The following is a 24,897-nucleotide window of genomic DNA, read 5'->3' on the forward strand; positions in this document are numbered from 1 at the left end:
CCGGAGCAATGGATGCAGGAAAAGAGATTCCCCTAAACATCAGGAAGGCTTCCTGACAGTAAGAGCTGTTCGACAGTAGAATATGCTGCCTTGGAGAGTGGTGGAGTCTCCTTCTTTGGAGGTCTTTAAACAGAGGCTGGGGTGGGGGTGCTTTGATTGTGAGTTCCTGCATGGCAGAATGGGGTTGGACTGGGTGGCCCTTGAGGGCTTTCCCAACTCTATGATTCTACTTTGATGCTAACCATTCAAGAGAGGAAAGTGAGCTCTACAAGGCAAGGAAGCAATGGAAGGCACTACTGCTCAGCCACTTCAAAAGCTTTCTCATGCAGAATGGTAAAGTGTGTCCAGAAATCAGAAACAGCTGTAGCAATTTCTCCTTTTATAACCTGTAGAGCAACAATTAACAGGAAACAATATAATTCAAACCCAAAATGCACACAATGCAACACAGGATTTAGCAAAAAGTGGCACAGGAAAAATATCAAAGAACAAAGTAAATTTGAAATGGCAGGAATAGTGACGCTGTCAGTGTCAACATCTTTTTAGTACAAGGCAGCCCATGAGAGAAACTGTGCTTTGATGCATGTCTTCAGACCCTTTCAAGATAGAAAACAGGTCTTCCAGGGAGTTGGAGAAATCTCAGCCTGGGGAAAGAGCGACAGAACAGGCAAAATGGCTGTAAAGCACTGATGCAGCAGCATAGCAAATAAAATTTCTTTTCTCTCAGAAATCTGGTACTTCTGGTCCATGCTGAGTGTGATACAATACAATATTACTAACTTCACTTATAAGGAAATGTCTTCCAAACTGAGCTGCAGGGAGAAGATCAAAATGTGTGTGAAGAAGAGTAAAAACAAAAACATTTTGTTGACACAAGGTGTATATGAAATGTAGGGAAGTTTTATGAAGGCATGCGTGACCAGTTAGTTTTGAAGAGACAAAAAAAATTTTTTTTAAACGTGAGAAATTCAATAAATCTTCCACAGGACTGAAGTGCATCTGTACTGCTCAGGGCATCTATGACCAAAGAAAAGTAGACTGCCACAATGCAATTTTAATTTCTTTACAGTATATGTTTCAGGAATATTTTTTTGATGTTAAGATATCAATGCTGATACAATCCTTTTCTGTCTCATATTGCATGAGAACAGATTCAGCCAATATGTGATATGTCACAGCCATCTGTGCTCTCTTCCAGCACCAACAGAATCTTACAATACAGTAATTGTGGGAAAGAATGACAAAAAGCAGCAGTCGCTTACACCTATGCAACAATTGTGATGGAACAGCTCCTATTTCAAATCCTCAAAAAGGTATATCTGTAATTTTGCTCCCCCACAAACCAGGGCTTTATGCTGTTCCTTAGCAATTGAATCACAGAGAGCTCTCAGTAACATGGTGTCAAAGAAGCAGCTCTCAGGACTGCAGATGTGACTCTCCGATGCATCAGCAAGAGCAGCCAAGTATAGCCTTGAGATGCAGAAGATAAGAGCAGTTTTACTGTGCAGGAGCAAACTCACTCTAGTCGGCAAGCCTCAGCTTTATGTAAAATATCAAGGACATTTGGGTGAGGGACAGACTGCCCGAATCAGCACCTGTACACCGCTTGTTGGCGGTATGTACTGCACCTTTATTACCTTTGAGGAGAATTGCATTGCTCTCAGATAAGGAGAAAGGTTTCTGTGGGTTTTTTAAAGCCAAACAAACCTGCAACTCATGCTAATCTGTTTCTGTAGCAAAAGCAATTTAGTTTTGATTACTGTACTTGATAATAATTTTGATTTAAAAAAAAGCAACACTACTGAATTTATCAGCTCCCTTTGGTTCAACGTCAAATTTAATATCACAGCTCTACTAGGCTAGAGAAGGCAAACATAATCCAGGGGGTTGGAAGATGAAATTTAATATAACACAACAAAAGAAAAACCAGCTTAAACATATTTATAGGCAAAGGAGGAGAAAAAAAATCAAAACTGTCCTTATATTAAAAACATTTGTGATTCATGACCCCTTCTAAGGTCTCCTAACTGACTTTGACTTCATTACAGAATGTTGGTCATGAGCAGCTTGAGAAATATTCCTTTTGAAAATAGACACTATAGCTTTAAATCCATTTTTTTTCCAGTCATGGATATATTCAGGAGATGGAGTGGAGAACAGGTTTAAAGAGAAAAAAGGCTGTGCAGGAGGAGAATGCAGGAGCACTCCCAAAGCTCTGTAAGGGAAGCTTAAACAGACCATCTACTTGCATGCCTCTTTTAAATATGAGATCTCCACCACCACACACATCTCTAAGACATGACTATAGTAGACTAGAGTTTAAAGGCATAGGTCTGCCAAGGTTGTATGTCCTTGGGCCCCTATGCATAAGGCAGAGGTACAGAACATACACAGCTGAAGATGAAGGCAGACTCCAACCCCTATGAGCCCTAGCCAGTGAGAGATGTAGTCCAACAAGATCTGGAGGACTACACATTCCTTGATTTAGAGTGAAATGCTAGCAGCTTAGATGGGAGGAGAAAAATCATGGCAAAGTTGTTGAGTTTTTCCCCTCATGCCTTTAACATAGGATGAGGAAAGTGCTCTTTTTGCAGGGAAAGTAGTATTCAATGTTTCCTTGTTTTTGGACACATAGAAAACATTAGTAGGTAATAATCTACATTTAGACTGAAAGCAATTCTTTTAGGAATGTCACCCTTTGCTTCCCTTTGTGGATTTTACTCTCCTTGTTTAAACATCCATACACAATTTTATATTAAGGCAAAGTCAGGGTCTTCCCTTCATGTCTGGAAAACATCCATTTTAAGCCACCAGAAAGAAACCTAGGTGTCTTTTGAACATTACCCATACTGGGAATATTTAGCACCTTCAGATCCAAGCATATAGCTAGTGCTGTAGCTGGGCTTGCCAAGCTGTGAAACTACTGTGAAACTGAGGACCATGACAATGCACAGGTTACTTAATAGCATAAAGGAACTGTGGAAGCAGGATTTCCCTTTTATTTTTCATTAAGCAAGGTTTCTGTGCCACTCAAGTCTGTATGTCTTAACAATACATCTTTCTTACCCACACAGTGTATATAAAGAACAAAAGAAAGAAAATCTGAGACTGGAAATGAAGTACAAAAACAACAACAAACAACAGCTTTAAAAAAAAATCTGATGAAATTATTCATTTAGACCTGACACAGCATTTTTAAATCTAATTCCAGGGACCACATCATATGCATTAAGGTACATGTGTGTTGGAAAGGCTGTACTGTAACAGAAATGGAAGAAACAATAAAACCTGGAGGGAGGGGGGATAGAAAAAGCATTTATGTGGGATAAAGACTACCACTGAAGCATTACCTTCCACCATTCTACAGTTTAGTGTGTCTTGCATACCATACAACATGATAACAGCTATGAAGACTATTATGTCCACCCTGCTCCTGTTTTGTTTTGTTTCCTGTTATTTAGAAGAAGAGAAAGTCACTTTAGAGAGATAATAAACATGATGAAGATTCATTGCTTGCTTGATCCACTGCTTGCTTTCTTGGCCGACAACAGCAGCATTGGTCTTCTGCATCATTCTTGAGGATGATATGCGTATCTGACAGCCTCTGATATATCACAGTACAAGAGAAGATGATGACAGCCTGTAGGTGGCCAGGTCAGTAGGTCAGGTACCAGGCAACTGTAGCCACCTGCTGGAGTGCTCAAGTCCACAACTTTATATAATGAACAGAAAATCTGAATTAAAAAGGGCAGCATTTCACCCAGAATTAATAAAGCGAGCATACTGCTCATGTAAGTTGATTATTTAACTGTCCTTAATGTCTCAGAAGTCACTTCCAGGTTCTTCTGTAACAAACAGCATTGTTCCATCATCAAAGCTTTGTTTCATTCAAGACAATGTTTGCAGTCACAAACAGAAAACAAAAAAGACCCCAGAGGAGCACAAATCCTATCCATAAAGTGTGCCGGAAAGGGGACAAATGTTTATTGAGTGTGCCACTTCCAAAGACCAGCTGAGTGTCTTTTCGGCTACAGTATGCTAAGAAGGCAGGGATGATGTACTGGATCCCATTTCCAGCATAGGCTCCAGTGATGCCAACCAACTTTTCCAGATCATGAGTGCAGAAAGCCACAATAATGGGGGGAATCAGTGTGATGACTGGAAAAACAAATCTATCTACTATCCATGGGTAAGTTTCCCCTTCTCGGTGGAAAAGGGTCTTCCAATTGTTTCTCAAAGTTACAGCAATTATAGGAAAGTTGGTACTGATGGTGAAGACTGGAAAGAGGCCTAGGAAATAGCGGATGACGGCATTATTGACAATATCACAGTTCGTGAAGTTGAGTGTGTACATGTCCATGAGTGTCCCATTGCGGAAGCAGTAGATAGCAGTAAATGACAGGAGGCTGTAGAAACCCAGAATTAAGACATAATCCAGAAGGACCAACTTGTTAACATGTTTCTTCTTAGAGATGGGAGTAATTAGGGATGGCAGGGAATGTTGGCACATGAAGGAATAAATGCATACCCCAAAAAGATTGCCAATTCCTGTGAGCTGTGCCAGCGGAGGATGACCTTCCCCATGACCCTTAGTGATGCGGAGGAGTGCTAAAATTATCATGATGACAAATGCTGAAACGACAGAGAAAGACCATGATTAAGTCAGAACATTGGCTAGGCTTACAAAATTATATTTTTCATCTCACCTCTGTGCTGGATCTCTACAGGTCTACAGCCCAAGAAATAAGGAAAAAGCACTTCTCTGGGGAAAACAGGACTGACTATAACAGAGAGATCTATTAAGAGTATTCAGTATGCGCATTCAGTATTACACTATGCACTAGATTTAGAAGAAGGAAAATCTCATATGAACTTACATATGGTAATCTTTGAAACATTTTAATCTAATCAGCACACTTTCTCTCAGGGGCATTTGCCTCTGAGGAAATGGGCTTGACCCATTGCAGCTGCTACTTGAGTCTTGAAGGGTGGGGGACATGTTGTCTTTGAACTTAACACCTTCTGTTTACCCAAGGGCCCTCTGTCTCATTCATGTTAGTAAAAAATGCACCGAGAAACTTTTCTAGTACATGTACTGCTTTCACTGAAAGGGCATTTGAAAGATTGCTTCTGGGCAGAACAGAACACACAAAAGACAACATTCATGCCCTTTTGTTTTTGACAGCATTTGTTAGATGTGAGTGGGACTGTATTTTACATAAATGACACCGACAGGAATAGATTCCATAAAATTTAGGGTATGTTTAAAGAACACAGTGACATTGTTTTGCATAAGAAAGCTGCCTGTGGCTAATCTCAATTGGGAGCAAGTCTAGCCAGAGCTGAAAACAAAGTACTGAAAACAGGTCTCCAAATGCCTAAGTTGCATGCAATAAACACACACAACATATCTAATGTGTACTATCATAATAAAAAACCCACACTTTTTTATTTGCTTGTCAAAAGAAGATTTGCTGTAAGAAGGCCAGGAAGGACTTCTGCCAAATACTAAACAGCAGTGACAGAAACAAAAACAACAAGAACAGTAGAGTTTTACTGAATCGAAAAAAGAAAAGAAAAGAATGTACAGGGCATCAAATATGCATGACCAATAAGCTGAACATTATGATGAAGGGGACAGAGATCTTCAACCTTTGAAGATTCAGTCCTTTATCACTGCAAGATCCATAATGTTTCCTGAAATTCTAATGAATCAGGTACAGGAATTCAGGATTGTTTTTCACAATCACCCTGCTTCAGATATGTGTATCTTTAAAAACACTAGCTGAAAGCCAGTGAACTAAGCTGTACACAAGGGCCACAGCAGGACTTTGGGGGGGGGGGGAGGGGGGTATTAAACAGCTGGCTTCTAAGTCACAACAAAGAAAAGCAATCTGCAATATGTGGCTTGCAGTGAACAGTACATATCCTCAAACTTTCTTGGGCACGCAGTTCTCTGGGCTTGGCCCATATGAATCACCCCCAGACAAAATTCCATTCTGGTACCAAGAACTATAACAGCATGATCATCATAATAGGAACAGAATCCTTCTGGAAAGCAGCTAATCATATCATAGAGACTCCTCAATGCCACTTTCCCATTCATGATTCAAGCTATACTTTCCATTGATCCCATTGGTACGACTATATGTTAAATACAGTACACCTGCGCCATATGTGGACACACTATATGTGGCTTTCAGCTTATGCTGAAGCTGCGCAACAAAGGAATGAATGGCGCACGTGCCCATGTTCTGCCGCACCATGAGCACGAGCCCCATTATATTGAATGGGGCTCAAGCGTATGCGTTTTTTGGCTTACATGGGGTGGGTGAGTCTGGAACAGATCCCTTGCGTAAGATAAGGGTCTACTGTATATTATTGCTGTGTGTCCTGCATTAAAACTCTGAATCACAGACCTTTAAAAGTAAAGGGTGGGTTGGGCCAGGGTCCATCTCAGAATGGATAGGGTCTAAGCTTTATAAGTCCTGTTACTAAGATGTATATAGGCTTCCATGTTTAGAATTTATAAATCCAATTACTGGTCATTTTAATTTGGAAAGAGAAATTGCAAACCACAACATGTGTATTATTGGGGGGTGGGGGGGGGCTGTTTATAATAAGGAAAATTTAAAAGGGACATTTGTATTACCTTTCCCTCATTAATCAATTTGAGGGTAAGAAACTGAATCCTCGAACTGATTAATGAGATAATTTCAGCACATAAAGGTTAATGTAGATACCTATAGCAGAAAATATTTTAAATTTACCTGTCATGGGAGATACCATGATCACAAGAGAAATGTTTCTAATGTCCTTAAGAATTCAGAAGTTTCATGTCTTAAATCCAAAGTAGCTTTCAATCTTGACAGTTTTAGTATTTCTGTTTATATCAACTCTAAATAAGCTATCACAAAAGATAGCCAGCCCTGTATTTTTGAATACCATCAAAGACAGGGATGGGCAGACTTCAGAATTCTAGGATCAACTTTAGTTTTCCCCAACTTGGTTTCCTTTATATGAACTGGACTACAGTTGAATGATGACTATGCTGTATGGAACAATGGGAATTAAAACCTAAAATTTCTAAGGAGTACAAGGTCTAGGAATGCTGATCTACTTATTTTTACCAGAAAATGGAAGTCTATCAAACGGAGGGTATAAAATACTAGCTTAGTCAGACTTATACCTGGTACAATTAAAGATCAATGTATAGATCTTGTTTGATACTGGAAGCTACGCAGAGTCAGCCCTTGTTAGTGCTTGGATGGTAGAATTCAAAGACATAGCCATGTTAGTCTGTAGAATCAGTACATGAAGACTAACTGAAAGAAAGAAATTGGCAGCATGAACTTTCTTAGATTTCAGGACCCAAACACAAAGGCCAAAATAAAGCTACTTTGGGTCACTTTGGAGGTCTACAAAAGCTCATGTTGCTAATTTCTTTCTTTCGGTTATTCTCAAAGGTGCTACAAGACCTCTCCACATACAGGTGCTATATGGGATATTTTAGAAGAAAAACTGGTGAAATCACTTCTGAAGGTTTCGTGCCTAAGAAAACCCTATGAAATTAATGAGGTTGTCACAAGTTGATAGAAAACATGAAGGTGTGCACACCAACACACATGGCTTAGTTTTTAGTTTCATTAATGTTTTTTTCAATACCACAACTGAACACAAGTTCAAGTTCCACATACAAAAATCTTCTTCTTTCCCTCTCTAAAAATGTTCCTTCATTCCAGAGACCTAATTAAAGATGGGGGGAGGATTTCCTTTTGTTCTGGACTGTTGTTAAACAATGGAGAATCTGAAACCCTTAAAGATCAAATGTAAATAATCAAGAGATCTAGATCCTGCCCCAGTCTATCCCTACTGTGGGATCGAATCTAAGAGAAAATATAAAGCTGGTAGTATGTTGAAGTGTACTTCAATCCATTGCTTCCATTCTTTGCAGCCATCTATCCACAACTGTTCACGGGTAGACTGGGGGTTTCCAATTGCTAATGTGTATCAGAATCAGAATTGGGCCAATTAATATATTTACAGAAGAGAATGGAAGCTAATGGATTCTTTCCACACTGCTCCAGAAGTGTACCAGTGACGGGTACCAGTTAGATGGTTTATTTGGGTTGATGGGGAAAAGCCTTAGGAGCCTCGGGTGCTTGCTTCCTGATCAGAAGGGGGGTGCACATACATTTCTCTCACATGCTGCTTTTGACGAGGGTAATGAGAAATCCAAATAAAGGCTTACAGTGCAGAGGTCTCTGGACTGGCCTGACTTCCTAACAGGTAGAAAAGGCAGACCTCAAAGTATACAAGTCTGAATTTAAGACATACCTCATTTTTCCAACCTCAGCAAAAGGACCCTCACTGACTTCTATGAAGATGTAATCTTGACTAACAGAGCAACATAGACTCTCCCTTCCCTATGTTATGCTTTAGCTTTGCATTTCATGAGAAACCTAAGAGTCAAATGGGCACTTAAAATTAATCAGACCAAGCTACGTTCATCCCTCCCATTCATTTATTTCATGCTAAATAATCTAGTTGTGAGCTGTCACTATCCTTCAAAGAGCACTCCTTTACCACTGCTTCATCCTCTTCTCCTGTTACGAAGTAAAGCACTCTTTGACCATCTTCTTACCCTTTTAAATAGTGCACATTAGTGTAAATAATATTTGAGTTCTCATTTACTGCTATTCCTCCAATGATTATCATGTTACAATCTAATGTATGTTCATCCAAGCATAATATGCTGCCAAAACATAGTAACTTACGTCAATAAAATTATCTCCACATACTTTGGAGAATTATGTGGTCTCAATACTATTCGCAAATGGTCCAATAAATTATAAAAGGAAATTACATAAATTGGCATCCAATTATTTCTCCATAAAAATGCAAATAAATAAATAAATATTACATTTACAGCAGTAGGAAAAACTAAGATCTTCTAGTTCCAAATTCTGCTCTCTTTCTACCAAATCACAAAGGCTTTCAAAGCACATCACTGTGCAGTAATGTTGTATACACTAGAAGCAGTTAGATATTATTTGCCAGCTTTCCCATTCTGGATGATTTCCTTGCATTATCCATTTTAAGGAACAAAGAACCCTATACATCAGTTGGTAAGTGCTACTCACATGTCCCTTCCTGCTTCAAAATTTAATATACAAAAACTCTGGATCATCCCATCAAGACCTGCCAAGTCATCTAGAACCAGCCCAAGAACACTAAATATTCTCAGGAGGGCTGAGGGAGTTGCAAACTTGGATGTTCTGACAGGATCAGGAGAGCAGGAGTGACACAGAAGAGACAGCTCTCAAGAAAGAACAAGCAAGGTAGGTCATTCTTCTCAGAAATGTAAGCACAAGATGTCTAGCTTTCTCACTGTCTTTGGGGAGAAGAGTTTGACTTGTGTTGCCCAGCCCTATATCTATGATGTAGCACAGCTATATTTAACTGTAAGATCGCTACACCTTTTCTCTGCTTGAGAAAGAAGCAGTAAATCTCTATCTCTACTCATTCAAGGGTGAAGATCTGACCTATTTTCTTACCAAGATTTCTTATCAGGTATAGGCTATTAATTTAAGCCACTGTCTTCCACAAAAGTGACAGACCTTAAATAATGTATCCTAGCATCAGTAGCAATCACATGAGAACACATTTTTTTTCTGGCTTGTAAACCAGTTGGGTCCCTTTTTTCTCACACACTGTACTTATTCATAGACACATCTATTGTTTGATTGCGGGGGGGGGGGGAGGGCACAGGCAAGGACACATCTTTTGATGCATAGTTGTGCTTGTGGGGTCAACTCATTATGCCATCTTGGGCCTCTTTAGATAACATGACTTTCCTGGCTGGTGACCAGGAAGTTCACAATACACCACGCCATGTGGAAAAAAGCCACATCATCACTTTTTTTGCCTCCTGAACTGGTAGCTGCTTTTAGGTTAGTTTAGTTGAAAAGTATTTTCAGCTTAGTCTTCCTGAAGTGAAACTTGTCTTCTGGCTCAGTCAATGTAATTACAGATCACTGGTAAGCTTGCTAATAAGCACTGTAAATTCTAAAAGTACACCACAGTCAGGCCAATAATGCACTCATGCAGCAGTTACACAAGAGGTTCTCTACCCACCTTTTCAGATAAAACACAATCTGTCTGAACAGAAGAAATCCTATTTGAAGTCTCATTTTTAAGAATGGAAAACCCACTTGCAAAGGAATAATAGTTATGAGGACAGGGTATAATGATCAGCTTTCTCTCCTTCTAAATCAGGTCCAAAAGAGACTGCAGAAATAATCCACTTTTGAGAGCACTTTAACTGCCCTGCCTCAGTGCTAGGGAATCCAGGGAATTGTAGTTTATTGTGGCACTAGAGCTCTCTGACAGAGAAAGCGAAATGTCTCACTACAGTTCCCAGAATTCCCTACCACTGAGCCAGGGCAGTTTAAATTGGTAAACGGAATTATTTCTGCAGTGTGTTTTGGATCACAGTCATTTTTTGAAAGAGGCAATTAATTGCATCATCCCAAACAAGTTTTCACCTGTAACATTTTGTCTCTAGCTTCCAGATACTGTATTGAACTATCGCACTCTCACTCTGTGGTTGTTTCTCTTACAGACCCTATAGCCTCAAATTGTCAAAATCTATTTCAGGTGCTATGTCACACCACAAGTCTCTTGAAACCAGCTTTAGTGATGTTAACCTCACCATTTGGGCATTTCAGCCACATGCTGATGGGGCCTAGTTTGCCTGGTCATTCTGCATGGCTAGCAATGATAGCTTTTAAAAAGAAATAAAATTATTTTTGTGAAGGAAGTGAATTGAATGAATTAAATCAAACTGTCATAAATGAAAATGATAACTGATTTTTTTTTTCAGAACAAGTGGCCACTTCTCCATGTGCTAGACTCTTGCAGCTAGAGGCTCATAAGAATAGTATTTTTCTATTTCCAAGAGTGATCTGATCTACTCTCCCATTTTACCCTTTAAAATAAAGTTTTTCATTTGATGTGTATTGAATTTTCCAAGACACAAGGCACAAAAAACCAAGTGAGGCTTAGTACTTAGGGGGTGTTCCCATTTGCCTATAAAGCGGATCATGATGCGAATTTAGGGGGTATCGTTTCTACTCAAGCCCGAATTCGACCTGCATTGCCCCTGAAACATTCCCATAGAGATTTGAATCCGAATCAGATTATCTCGAATAATTTGAATTATATGCCTATAAAGTGGTTTAAAAAAACAGTAGGTTTTAAAGCTAATTATTTTTGCTCCCGGGGTCCGATTCGCGGTATCCGAATGGGAACGACAAGAGTATCTGATTTGGGAGCCTGGAGATGGGAGGAGCAACGCTCAAGGGGCTGGCCTGGGGGTATCACCCTCTTTCTTCTTTTTCTGCATCGCCAGCGCCATTTTCTTCCATTCGCATAGCCTTTCCCCCGGTGGATTGCAACCTCCCCTCTGCTCCACATTCATAGACCGATGTGTGAGGAGAGCCATTGAACACCATTTTAAACTATTCTTTTTTCACCTCTGCCTGAGCACCTGAGCAGCAGATGGACTTTGCAGTACATGCCTGCTTGATCGCCCCCCCCCAGACAGCCCAGAGAGCAATGGGGGAGGCAAAGGGATTTGGGGGAAATGGAGGCTCCTTCCAGAGGAACTATGGGAAGACACAGGAGAGCCTGGACGCCCAGGGATCTGTGGGGAGGATCGAGCCTTCTCTTCTCTCTTCCCCAAAGAGTCTCTCCCCACTGAACCCTGCTGCCTTCTCCTCCTTGATCCGATTTGACAAGCCTGAGCTTTGGATGCATAGTCTCTACCCACTGAACCCCACTGCCTTCTCCTCCTTGATCCGATTTAGCAAACACACACACACACACACACACACACAATTTAGATAGATAGATACCTGTGTGTGTGTGTGTATATATGCATGTGTGTGTGTGAGTATTCATATATAAACATAAGTGTGTGTATAAAGATCTCTCTCTCTCTCCCTCTCTCCAGGGATCTGAGGGGAGATCGCCTTCTCTTCTCTCTTCCCCAAAGAGTCTTTCCCCCCTGAAGCCTGCTGCCTTCTCCTCCTTGATCCGATTTGGCAAACACACACACGCACTATCTATCTATCTATCTATCTATCTATCTATACACACACATATGTTTATATATGAATACTCACACACACATGCATATATATATATATATACACACACACACACACACACACACAAACATATAGGTATATACACATACATATTTGTGTGTGAACGCATGTATATATACACATATGAATGTATATTTGTGTGTGTATATATATATTTCTAAAGTAAATTACAAAGTAACAACTTTTTTAATTTATGAAAAAAACTCATCTGTAGTTCCAAACCCACTGTAGAAATAATACAGTTTGAGACCCCTTAACCTGCCCTGGCTCAGTACTAAGGAATTATGGGAACTGTTGTGTTTGTGAGACATTTATCCTCCTCTGCCAGAGAGTGCTGGTGCCATAATAAACTACTATTCCCAGAATTCCCTAGCACTGAGTTATGACAGTTAATATGGGGAGACACAGAAGAGGACGAATAAGGCTCCTTCTTGTCTGGGGAGACACAACAGGAGAGCCTCAGATGCAGCCGATTTCCATTGGCTGCCCCAAACCCCCCCCCCCCCCGACTTGTGATATCTGAAGCCTAGGTGCTTGATTGACAGCTTGCAGACACAAATGGGAACAGTGAGCAAATTAATCCACTTTAAAACAAAGCGATTTAAAATAAATGGGAACTAAAACAGGGTCTAAATGAATTGGGGTAATTTGCCCCTTTTTGTAATGGAAACGATGGAAAAAAATTCAAATTATTCCCGGAACATAATCCTAATCAGAATCGCGGCAATATAATCCGTTTTATCTTCCAAGTGGGAACACCCCCTTAGTAAAATATACATACAGTACATACATATATACATTCACCCTCCTCCTGACAGATGTCTTCCTAGGCAAGGGATCCATCATCTTGAGGGAAAGAAAGGCAAGGCAGCTCCATCAGGCCTTGCCTGAAAAGAAGAAGGCCCTCCCTTCATCCACCATCTTGAGGGAGAGAAAGGCAAGGCAGCTCCAACAGGCCTTGCCTGAAAAGAAGAAGGCCCTCCTTCTGTCCACCATCTGGAACAAGAGAAAGACAAGCCAGCTCCAACAGGCCTCCGAGGGAGAGCAGATCTGCTGGACTTTCCCCCTTCCCCACTGCCATTCCCTTCTGCTTTTGTGTCATGTCTTTTTCTTTTTTTAGATTGTAAGCCTGAGGGCAGGGAAATGTCTAGTTAACAAATTGTAAGCTGCTCTGATAGCCTTGGCTGAAAAGCGGGGTATAAATACATATGTATTATTATTATTAAGTATTATATGCAAGGGATGTAAGAGGACATTCTTTCTCCCTTTGCACTGCTGCAACTGTAGAGTTAAACATTCAGATGCAAGATTTATCATCCTGTCCCTCTGAGACAGCAAGATGAAGACAAAGCTCTGAAAACCAGTTATTTCCAGTGATAAATCAAAATGAAGAGAGGGTGATAGGCTGTAACAGATAGCTCTTGACAGACAAGAAAGGAAACTGGGTTTTCTGGACATGTGTGAAGCCCACTGCTCACCTGTCTTCAGGTTTCTGAGGTAATGAGGCTGAACAAAAAACTCAAATGTTCTGAAAAAATATCTGTTATTCCAGCATTAGTATTCCTACCTGTTTCTGCTCAAATAATGGTCCAGCATAGCTGAAGAAAACCAGTGGCCAAGAGCTGCCAGGTACACAGGGGAACCAGAAACTTGGAAACATATACCAGACATAGAGAAGGTCTCGAAATATCCTTAAAGGAAAATGAGTGGAAGCACAAAAGTATGGTTGCCACACCAGCTGAAATTCCAATACAGTCAGCTCTCTGTTTCCACAGATTCAACCATCCATGGCTTGAAAATATTCAAAATTTAAGTGTAAGATACTAAAGCTAGTCTACAACAGGTCTGAGTGGTCTCACTAACATAGGTCAAGTTATTCTCTGGTTATGTCCTAGTTCTGGAGAAAAGTGAAATATAATAATAATAATAATAATAATAATAATAATTATTATTATTATTATTATTATTATTATTATTATTATTATCATTATTATTTATAGCCCTCCAATCACGAGGAATCCGGGTGAGCTACAACAGTAAAAATACATGGAATACAATATACTCATGTATAAGTCTTGAAATTTTAGTCAAAAAATTGACCCCCAAAAAAACCTCGATTGATTTATCCACGTGTCAATGTAAATACTGTACCTTAACTCTTATTAAAAAGTGAACCACCCCCAGGTGAAAGGCAAGAGTATAATCCATCCTAGAAGCATTGAATTCCCTCTGTTTTCTTATCTATCCAGCCTTTAGGCTGAGCACAAACAGTTATGCCTGCTGGAATTTTGTTCTTTGGCATTGCTTTCCTGTGCTTCATTCTTTACATCCCATCTTGAATCCCACTGTGGGAGAAAGGTAGGATATAAAGGAGGGAGTATAACGACCACAGTCATGTCTGTACTGAGTGTGTAATGATACTGTCCTTCAGTATCAAGGGAGCAACCATGTCCTCGAATTCAACCATCCAGAATGAGTGATGGTAACAATCCTTGGTACAGAAGAACAAATGCGTCATCAATGATGCCCAAACATAACGAGTAATACAACTGACCCTCGGTATGGAGGAAGCTCAGTATTGACCGCATGGAGTGGGAGATGGTACTAGCATTCGGTATAGAGGGAGTAGCCAAACTCTTCTTAAACCTTTAGAACACTCTGAAAGAGGCACTGTACAGGTGCAGGATAGCCTACCTGTATGAATCACAGAGACCATGAAGAAAAGCAAAGAAAATACAACACACGTTTTCTGTACCTGACCGCATTCCATTAGTTGTGCAGCAGCAGAACTGAATGGGAGAGATCCCTCTCCAGCGTCTCAGAATGAGACTGCCTTTTGTAAAACTTACTTGGAGGGAAGCAGATTCTGCATGCCCAACCCGACCCAGAAGATGCTGATTTTAGAGAAGTGGACAGCTCTGCTGCAGAGAACTGTTCTTGTGGCCAGATGTGCAATGAATATGCATGAGCCACTAATACTTAGGGAAAGCCTTGAAGCCTAGGGATATTAAAAATTCCATTTGGGGCAGAAAGATAAGGATATGAAGTTCCACAGGGAACAGAGAAAAGTTTAATTTTGTTTTTTCAAGCTCATTAAGTATCGTTTAAGACTATGATGGAGCTTTTCTGAATGAATCTTGCTGCTCCATATAAGCACAATAGCAGGTATAAGCACAGGGAGACTGACATGATCAGTAGGGATTGAAGCACCATATACTGTACCCTTAAACAGAATCCAGCATTGGTCAATACTAGTCTTCATTCTTTTCTTCTTTTCCTCATTTGTTCATTTCCTGAATAAGAGTTGTTGAGGGATACTCAGGCTTTGCATTGGCCTCACTGTGAAAGCTCATTAAAAGCAACATCTGAGCAGCATCAAATGGCATCTTTTTGCATTGATGTATCATTTTCATAAAATCAATATCCCCTTTCTTACTGAGCTGAGCCAAAATTGACTCAGGGTCTAAGGACATTTTTTAGACTAAATGCCCACCATCTATTTTGGCAAAGTGAATATATACAACTGTCTTAGTGCTGAATTTCATTTCTAAACATTATTGACAAATCATATCCTGAAACACTGCAACAATTCTAGAGAAAAATTCTGGATGTCTGAAAGCCAACATATTCAGAACCAAGTCTCATATATATGCAAAGACATTCTCAGAGAAATTTGCTCTCTAGCTGTAATCAGCAACAGGGATGAAAATTAAGACCTCTCCTGCTCTAGTAATTTTTTTCTAGTACCTTCTTCAGTGTGACACACATTTCATACCGAGAAGCCTTGATTCACACTAAACAAATGTTGTTGGTATGCACAGAACATACCTTAGTTTAGATCTCTAGCCAAATAACCTAAAGCAGATCAGGACATGGGCTCATGCCTCACTATCTTGATAGGAAGGGAGGAATCCTTGCCACACTGCTCTCCTTAGAACATCTAGAACCATTTGTTTAAGCAAGCACTGTGTTAAAGAGTTTTGACACATTGCTGGCAGAGCTATCCATCACTACTTGCTGATGCTGTGACAGAACTTTCTTTCCAAAGCTGAGAATCAATATGCCAGAGCGTAATGATAATGAATCACCTTCTCACAATATATGGCTGGTTTTGTTCTTCCTGGAAAAAGTAGCAGGGTGTCCTCTTATTAGGAGGAACCAACTGGAAGCAAGGGAAGGAGAGGAAAAGGAGAACATATAGCAGTCTTCCTATGACAAATATGCCACAAACAAGCTACTTTTCTTATTAAATTATACACACTAACAGTCAGCTGTTGCCTCACCCTCTCATGTAAGCAAAACCTTGCAGAATGTTAGGATGATGGCCTAAAGACCCCAGCAGCTGGAGGTTTCTAGACAGCAGATAAAACTTGAGCACCCCAGCTCAGAATTAAGAGGGAAGATAAACAGAGAATGTAAAAGATGAATATAGACAAGTTTAAACGTAAAAACAGATGGGCTCTTGTTATTTTTTTAAAGTAACTGACTTGCATTTAAAATATTTTTTCTTCATTGAAATAAGCATCATACTACTGGAATAAATGTGATTTTATAAGGTCTTTATTAAGCTCCTTCTGAAAGAAAGAAAGGTTGCTGTGGGCGGGGGTGGGGGGAGCCTCAGAGACTTAAACCTTTTGTCTATATACTATAGTTAAATAGGATTTCTAGCACTGGGCCACAAGTTACATGGAAAGTTCTGTGATGGTCTTTACACACACCAAAGGTAATTCTAAAGTAGAAGCACTGGTCTAACAACAATTTTTTGAAAATACTGTTATGCTTCCTTTACAATAATCTTATATAGGTTTCTGTTTATCAAGTTCAATAAACACCAAGACTACTACAATCCTGTCTTAACTCATTCTAAGCTATACACCAACTCTCCTTTAGGTGGCATAGTTTCTTCCTTCACTGGATATTACAGTCACAGGCTTCTGCTGCGTAAGCCATCATAAAAAGAAGGCATGCATTTTAGTACATGGAACTGGCAAGAACAGCAGACTAACAAGTGCTGCAGTAACTGAAACTAGTAGTAAATATATCACTCTCAGAATCAAGAGAGATGTTATGGTACCATTGGAACAGCTTGGCTTGTTAGAAGCAGTAGGCTCTGGAAAGAAAAAGGTCAGCTAGAGCATGTTTCTCTGGAAGCACAGTCAGAGGCCTGTTAAGTGATAGGGACAACCACACAAGTTATATATGAGGAATCACATACAGTTCGTGAAATTGGAAAGTTATTTCTCCTGGTAATGGTTTTTCTGCTTTAACATAGGCACATGCCTCCTGCGTTCTTCTGTTTTAACCATCCACACTTTTTTTTGTTCTGTGCCTTTCAAGTTACTTCCAACTTATGGTGATCCTAAGGCAAAGATATTAGGGGATTTTTGGGCAAGGTATGTTCAGCGAGGATTTGCCTTTGCCTCCCCTTTGAGGGCTTGGAAAAGGATGGCAATGCACTCTTTTCACACCATCATTGCATTTGTGCTTCATGGCCTGAGTTCCTATGTGTCTTTCTTCCATTTGCAATATGGCAATGTCATTACTCTGTGTGCTCCACCTCCCGCTCCATGATTGGTGCTTTAAAAAACAGAGATGTTTTAATTGTGCAATTGCACAATTACATAATGATACTATTATAGAATCACCCCCATTTCCACCCAATTTGAAAAGATGAACACACAGCACCAAACTTCTAAAATAATGTTTCCTATGCTTTCCCTGTGAACTAATATTTGCCAGGTTCTGCTTTAGTATATTACTCTTATTTAGTCTTTAAAATTTCCTGAACTCTGTGGTTTTTCTGTGGCAGGAATACATTGGAATTATTTTGCCCCCCCCCCCTTTTTAAAGAAAAATAATATTTAAAAAATGCAGGGAAACAGAGAACAAACGTGGCACAGTTCTCATACAAACTCTTGGAAATCCTGGTGTCCATCCAGCCCAACCATGAGAAGTAGTTTGAGTTTACCCTGTTGGAGGTCCCTGGAGAATCCTCAAGGAAGAGGTGAAGAATCCACACCCACTATAACTACAATATTGAAACAAAGCAGAACAACACACTTGCACTCTAAGTAGTTACTAAAGCACAGTGGGAAAAGGGGAGCATTAATAGATTAACCCATTTCAAACCGGCTTCCAGGCGGGCTATGGAGTTGAGACTGCCATGGTCACCTTAGTCAATGATCTCCGTCTGGGCATGGACAGGGGAAGCGTGACCCTGTTAGTGCTTTTGGACATCTCAGTGGCTTTTGATACCATTGACCATGGTATCCTTCTGGAATGCCTGGGGGAGCTGGGAATCGGGGGCACTGCACTCCAGTGGTTTCGTTCCTACCTCTCGGGTAGATTCCAGATGGTGCAGCTGGGGGACGTGTGCTCCAACAGGAGGGAACTTACATCTGGTGTCCCTCAGGGAGCCATTCTGTCCCCCATGCTATTTAACATCTACATGAAACTGCTGGGTGAGATCATCCGGAGACACGGGGCGAGGTATTATCAGTATGCTGATGACACCCAAATATGTTTCTCTGTGTCTCCGACTGATGCAGTGACTAGAGATGGCATCTCTCCTCTAAATGCCTGTCTGGAGTCGGTAATGGGCTGGATGAGGGAAAACAAACTCAGATTGAATCCAGAGAAAACGGAAGTACTTGTGATAGGCTCTCCTGGTCGGGGTGAGGTAATTTGTCCACTGGTCCTGAATGGGGTCACGCTTCCCCTGAAGGACTCAGTCCGCAGCTTGGGGGTGCTCCTGGACTCGTCGCTCCACTTGACTTCTCAGGTGGATGCGACGGTCAGAGGCACCTGCTATCAGCTTCGGCTGATACGCCAGCTGCAACCCTACCTCGACCGGGGGGACCTTGAAACTGTGGTACATGCTCTGGGAACCTCTCGATTGGATTTCTGCAATGCGCTCTACATGGGGCAACCCTTGTACCAAACTCGGAAGCTTCAAATAGTTCAAAACATAGCAGCCAGGTTGGTCTCTGGATGTTCCAGGGCTGACCACATAACACCGATTTTGAAAGACCTTCATTGGCTGCCTGTTCGCTTCCGGGCACAATACAAGGTGTTGGTTATGACCTATAAAGCCCTAAATGGCTTGGGCCCAGGGTACTTGGAGGATCGCCTCTCCCCATATAATCCGCCCCGCACTCTCAGGTCATCTGGTAAGGATCTGTTGAGAATCCCTTCCTCCAGATATAAGTCAACCACACAGAGAGCTTTTTCCATCTCGGCACCTGGGATCTGGAACACCCTTCCAGAGGATCTCCGTGCCACTTCCACTTTAGATCTCTTTAAAAAGAGATTGAAAACTTTTTTATTTCATCAAGCTTTCCCTGAAGTCCCATGTTAACATAATCCTTCCCTATAATTTGTGATAACTTCAAATATTCCAGCTGGCGTGGTTGTGTTTTATTGGTTTTAATATGGAATGTGTATTCTCTAATGTTTTATTAACCTTGTATGAATTGTGGATTGATCATTGTATTTTATCCTGTATTGTATATTGAATGTTTTGTACACCGCTGTGATCTAATTTTGGAATAGCGGTATAGAAATAAAACATTATTATTATTATTATTATTATTATTATTATTATTATTATTATTATTTCAAGTGGGAAAAGATTCCATTTCCAAATGGCTCAACACTGGTGCAGCACAGTACAGCATCAAGAGAGCTTCAATGTTGTGTGTTAAAACTCCAGGCAAAGATAGGTTAACACAGGGCAATTGCCGTATAACACTGTGGCGTGATGATCAAACTTTCTGCCATGTTTTGTACCAGCTGGAGAGTCCAAACTTGGCACGAGGGTAGCCCCAAGTAGGGCGCATTACAGAAGTCCATGGAATATCATCAATTTCTGAGAATGGATGGCCAAGAAAACCTGCTATTACAGATGCTATGGGATGTCAGGTTACTTAAACTGGAATTAACTTCTCCTTCCTACCCTGAAAGCATGACTATTGAAATAAGAGCAGATGCTCTGAATGTTGTAGCTGAAAAGGGAACAGGTGACCCATGCATACTAAATTACTAAACTGTATCTTTCTACATAGAAGAAACACTCTCTTCTTAAAGGCTCACTTATCTTAAACAGCCAAATCCAGCATATGAGAGTCTGGATTTTTCATTGGAAACTAGCAGAGGGCTAAATCAAACTGGCACCATTTCACTCTAGCCACCATGCAGACAATGCTGAGAAAGAGTTCTTCAACATATTTTTCAAAAAGCAATGAAAGCATGGAGAAGCATAGTATGTATCCAATTCTGACTTTGTGAATATACTTCTTTTCTCTTCTATCAACTGCATTATTCATGTCCAAGAACCATGTCAGCTGCTGGTGTCCCCTCTAAAAGAGACTAAGGAAAAAGCACACTTTGTGAGAAAAGTTCATCAGTTAAACATTCTTGAAGCTTCTTATGGCCCCGACTTTCCAGCATTGTACATCCCCTTGTGTGCATGCAGATTGTGTCATTCTGGCTCAGAGATTAACCAGAGGGAACAAACATGGGCCTGCAATGAAAAATCTCACTGTATTCCTACTGCAAATATATTATGTGCAAAGGAAAAACAACAGAGGTCTAACAGGTCTTAAAAACAGCAGAGTACAAATAGGGAATTCTAGCCCATGAAGATTCTCCACCCAGCCTCTAAGCAGCTTCTTCTACCCCTTCTCCCTCCAGCACTTAGAATAACCTGGACTTTCATCATGAGAGCTAAGAGCTGGGATCTCCCTACTCAGCCTTTGTTCAGCATAGTGCAGAGAAATCCTGCTACTGTTACCAAACAGGTAATAGGGGATTTAAAAGCATTCAACCTAAAAAATACTGTGCTCTTTAAATAGCATTAATTTTAAAGAGCAAGGTACTTAAATCAGTCCTTCAAGAGGAAGGTGAAGAACTTGTTTAAAAAAAGTGTGTGTGTGACTTCTATACACCATTTATGGATTACAAAATGTTGGATGATGGCCTAAAGAAACCTGCAACTAGCTGTTACTAATCAGCTGGTAAAACCTGAGAGCCCCCAGCTCAGAATCAAGAGGGAAGATGAATGTAGAATGTAAAAGAGGGAGATAGACAAGTTTGGGGCAAAAAAACAAACAAACAGATTAGCTTTTGTTATTATTTTAAAACAACTGTCCTGTATTTAAAATATTTTTTCTGGATTGAAATAAGCGTTATAGTTGTTGTTCTGTGCCTTCAAGTAGCTTCTGACTTATGGTGACCCTATGGTGACCTCTCATGGGGATTTCTTGGCAAGGTGTGTTCAGAGGGGTTTTGCCTTTGCGTGCGTCCTTCAGAGACTGAGAGAGTGTAATTTGCCTAAGGTCACCAATGGCTTTCCATGGTTAAGGGGGGGATTTGAACCCTACGTTTCCAGAGTAGTAGCTCAGTGCTCAAACCACTCCACTCCACTGGTTCTAAGCAATATAATACTGGAATAGAAGTGATTTTTGAAATTCTCTATTAAGCTCCTCTTGAAAGAAAACAAGATTTCAAGGAGAAAAGCTTGAAAAAACAAAACCGTTTGTTTGGATCCTAGGCTAGTTCCCAATGCCTTTGTTCACAAATGACCATAGTTAAAACTGGACTTGCCACTTCATTTCCATACACAAAGGATTTTGAATTTGAACTGACATTATCACATACCAATGGCATATATAGGTCTGTCCCTGGCTTCAACTCCATTAAGTGCAGCTGAGGAAGTAGACTGAAGTCTAGGAAAGCTCATGCTACCAACTTTTTTCTTTCAGTTAGTCTCAGAGGTGCTACAAGATCTCTCCACATACAGCTTAAAAATGGAAGGCAGTAAGGACTGAGAAGGTTTGCCTGAAGACATCACATTTGAGGGCATCACTGAAAGTGGCAATGAGAAATGAACAATAGTGATAACTATGTTGGCCACATTCTCTGCAACCAGCGCTAATCTCTGCTATGAGTCCCAGCTGCAACAAGTTGCAACTAAATACTTTCCTCATTAATACACTGCAATTTAATTCATACACACCAAGTGTGTTTTTCTCATGATCTGTGACTCTCCTGTATGTTTCTAGACATTTATTTTACTACAGTGCAGAAAAATGATTAACCACTGAAACACTTCACAATCTGCGGAGGCAGTGTTTGGGAGAGCCCAGGAGCCCCCATGGACCACCTGCTGCTCTTGGCGGCACGGTGGAAGAGGCGCGGGAGAGGCCATAAAGCCCCCCAGCATTCCATCTCCTCAACCGGCGGTGTGGAGGCAGCGTTTGGGGGAGCCCAGGAGCCACCCACAGACCACTTCTTGTTCTTGGTGGCGTGGCACAAGATATAGTTTCTATATATGCTCCTTTGGAAAAGAAAGATACATTTTTCAAAAAATTGAATAAGGAATGAATAAAATGTACAGGAAACAATATTATAATTGCAGGAGATTTTAATGGCATTCTAAAACCAAAGAGACAGACAGTCAAAGAAAAATAACCAAGGGAAGCCACCAAACTCCTGTTTTGAAATGATAGATGAACATGAATTGGTAGATGTATGATCACATTTATATGAAAATAAAAAAGGATTTACTTTTTTTTCGGGGACACATAACTCATTATCAAGGTTAGATATGTTCCTTACATCAAAAAACTTAATTACTAAAGTTAAAAAGATGGACACTGCGCCTAGATTGTTGTCGGATTATAATCAGATTGAATTAACATTAGAGTTGCACTATAGAAAAAAAGAGTGGACTTGGAGACTAAATGAAAACTTACTTAAAGATGAGAGATTTATAGAAATAATGAGGAAAGAAATAAAAAAATTCAGGGAAAACAATACAGCTGATGTGAAAAGTAAGATAGCATCATTTAAATAGCATACCTCCAAAGTGACACAAAGCAGCTTTATTTTGGCCTGTCTGTTCAGGCCCTATGTCTTTAAGGTGTGATTTGTTCTTGTTAGTTATCTATTTCATTCAGTATCACAAATTAAATTTCTGTAAATCCTCAAACTTTTTGTTTAACAGTGTTCCTTTAGAAATCAAGTTTTCTAGCAGGGTTTTCTCTCATATTCTGTTCTACCATTTTCTAGTTTGTACAACTCCAGGTCTTTTCACAACATGTTAAAAGGCTCTGCCATTTTTGTTAATGATAATCATGCTGTTTTAAAGATGGAAGGACTTGTAACAAGATTTACAAACTCTTCAGTGACAGCAGAACAATGGTTATTTGATCATTCTCCCCAAAATCCTATGTAGAGATAAATTCAGCAACATTTCCTTCTAAAATTTACTTTGATAAGCAATGTTTTTCTTAGTATTGTTCTGTGCTACTGCAGCTAATATACACATTGTTTCCAGACCTTCCTTCTTTGACAATGGGAATAGTTTATTATCATTATGACAATCATTTATACATAAATATTGGGGAAGAAAAACTTCCAGAAACAATTTATTTCCCTCATAAGACAACACTGTTGTCTAGTAAAAAGAAATAGCGTTTCATGCAACATAATAAGCTCCCTCTTACTCAGAAATGATAAACCATCATAGGCACAAAAGATAACACTCAGCACAGACAACATGAGATTTCACTCAAAATGGATCACAGTAGCCTGTATAGTACTGGTTTTAGGTACAACTTTATTTATGCCTAATAAGAACCCACTTGCTTCAAATGGCAATTGACAAGAAAAGAGAACTCTGATACTATAATGCACTCACCAATATCCTAGGAACAGATTAAAAATGCTGTATCAGTGATATTTACTAACACTACATGCAAGTCACATGGCTTTACTTGCCATGTACGTGTGTATATATACATGTGTGTGTGCATGTGCAACTTCAAGCTGCCTGTTGATTCACATCAACCTAATGAATTTCTTAGGCAAGGAATAGTCAGAACTAGTTTGCCAGTTCCTTCCTCTAAAACATGTACTACAACACCTGGCATTTGTTGGCCATCTCCCAGTCAAATACTAACCAGGGCTGACCCTGTTTACCTTCCAGGATTAGACAGGTTCTGGTACCTTCAGGGTATTTTTGGTAAGCTCTCTTGCACATGTGTGTGCACAATAAAGAACAACACTAGAGTTAGTATGTAGAGAGATCTTGTAGCACCTTTGAGACTAACTGAAAGAAAGAAATTGGCAGCATGAGCTTTTGTAGACTTCAGTCTACTTCCTCAGATTTATTTGATGGAGTGGAAGCCAGGTATACATGCCACTGGTATGTGAGGATGTCAATTCAAATTACAAATTAGTCTTTGTGCAGTAACGGCCATTGTTAAAATTGGACCTGCAACTTCATTTCCATACACAAAGTGTATGTTTAGACATGTTTAGACAGGCCATAATATCAGGTTCACTGGACAACAGAAATTCAAACCTGGAACATCTTGACTTTGGGAATAATGGACAGTGATCTAAGCAAAATTATATCTGTCAGGACTGTGTAAACTCTGTGCTCAAACCAAATCAAGTCAGCCTCTAACCCCAGTTCTGTGTAAATGACACAGTCCAAGAGAGGTAGTTAACAGTGGAGAAGCAGAGGACCAGAAGCACACTTTTGGCACTTAACAGCAGTGAAACAGCAAGCTCAGACAAAGATAGGAATAGTTAATTAAGGTTATGACTAGCTGGAAGTATGATGGACATATACTGAGCTGGGGAAACCAGGGTTTCTGCCTATTAGGGAAAAGATGAAAATATAGTGAGTACTTTCAGTTAGGGATTAGACCAGATG

At 40.1% G+C, this 24,897-nt stretch overlaps 1 protein-coding gene and 1 long non-coding RNA gene across 4 annotated transcripts in view; one reads left to right on the plus strand and one right to left on the minus strand.

Annotated features, from left to right (window-relative positions):
• On the plus strand, positions 1–3,211 carry LOC121921638. Its single transcript, XR_006101992.1, has 3 exons — positions 1–58; positions 1,199–1,313; positions 3,075–3,211. It is a non-coding gene; the product is annotated as an uncharacterized LOC121921638 (long non-coding RNA).
• TMEM104 (transmembrane protein 104) overlaps positions 2,975–24,897 on the minus strand; it is a 93,421-nt gene continuing 71,498 nt past the window's right edge. For 2 of the 3 annotated variants that reach the window (XM_042449964.1, XM_042449965.1), the window contains one exon: positions 2,975–4,632. In XM_042449964.1, coding sequence (XP_042305898.1) covers positions 3,872–4,632 — 761 coding nt within the window. In that variant the 3' untranslated portion in view covers positions 2,975–3,871. The remainder of the gene's footprint in view (positions 4,633–24,897) is intronic. The other variant, XM_042449966.1, reaches the window with a different exon arrangement.

The sequence above is a fragment of the Sceloporus undulatus genome, chromosome 2 (assembly GCF_019175285.1).
Source record: "Sceloporus undulatus isolate JIND9_A2432 ecotype Alabama chromosome 2, SceUnd_v1.1, whole genome shotgun sequence".
NCBI classification, from domain to species: domain Eukaryota; kingdom Metazoa; phylum Chordata; class Lepidosauria; order Squamata; family Phrynosomatidae; genus Sceloporus; species Sceloporus undulatus.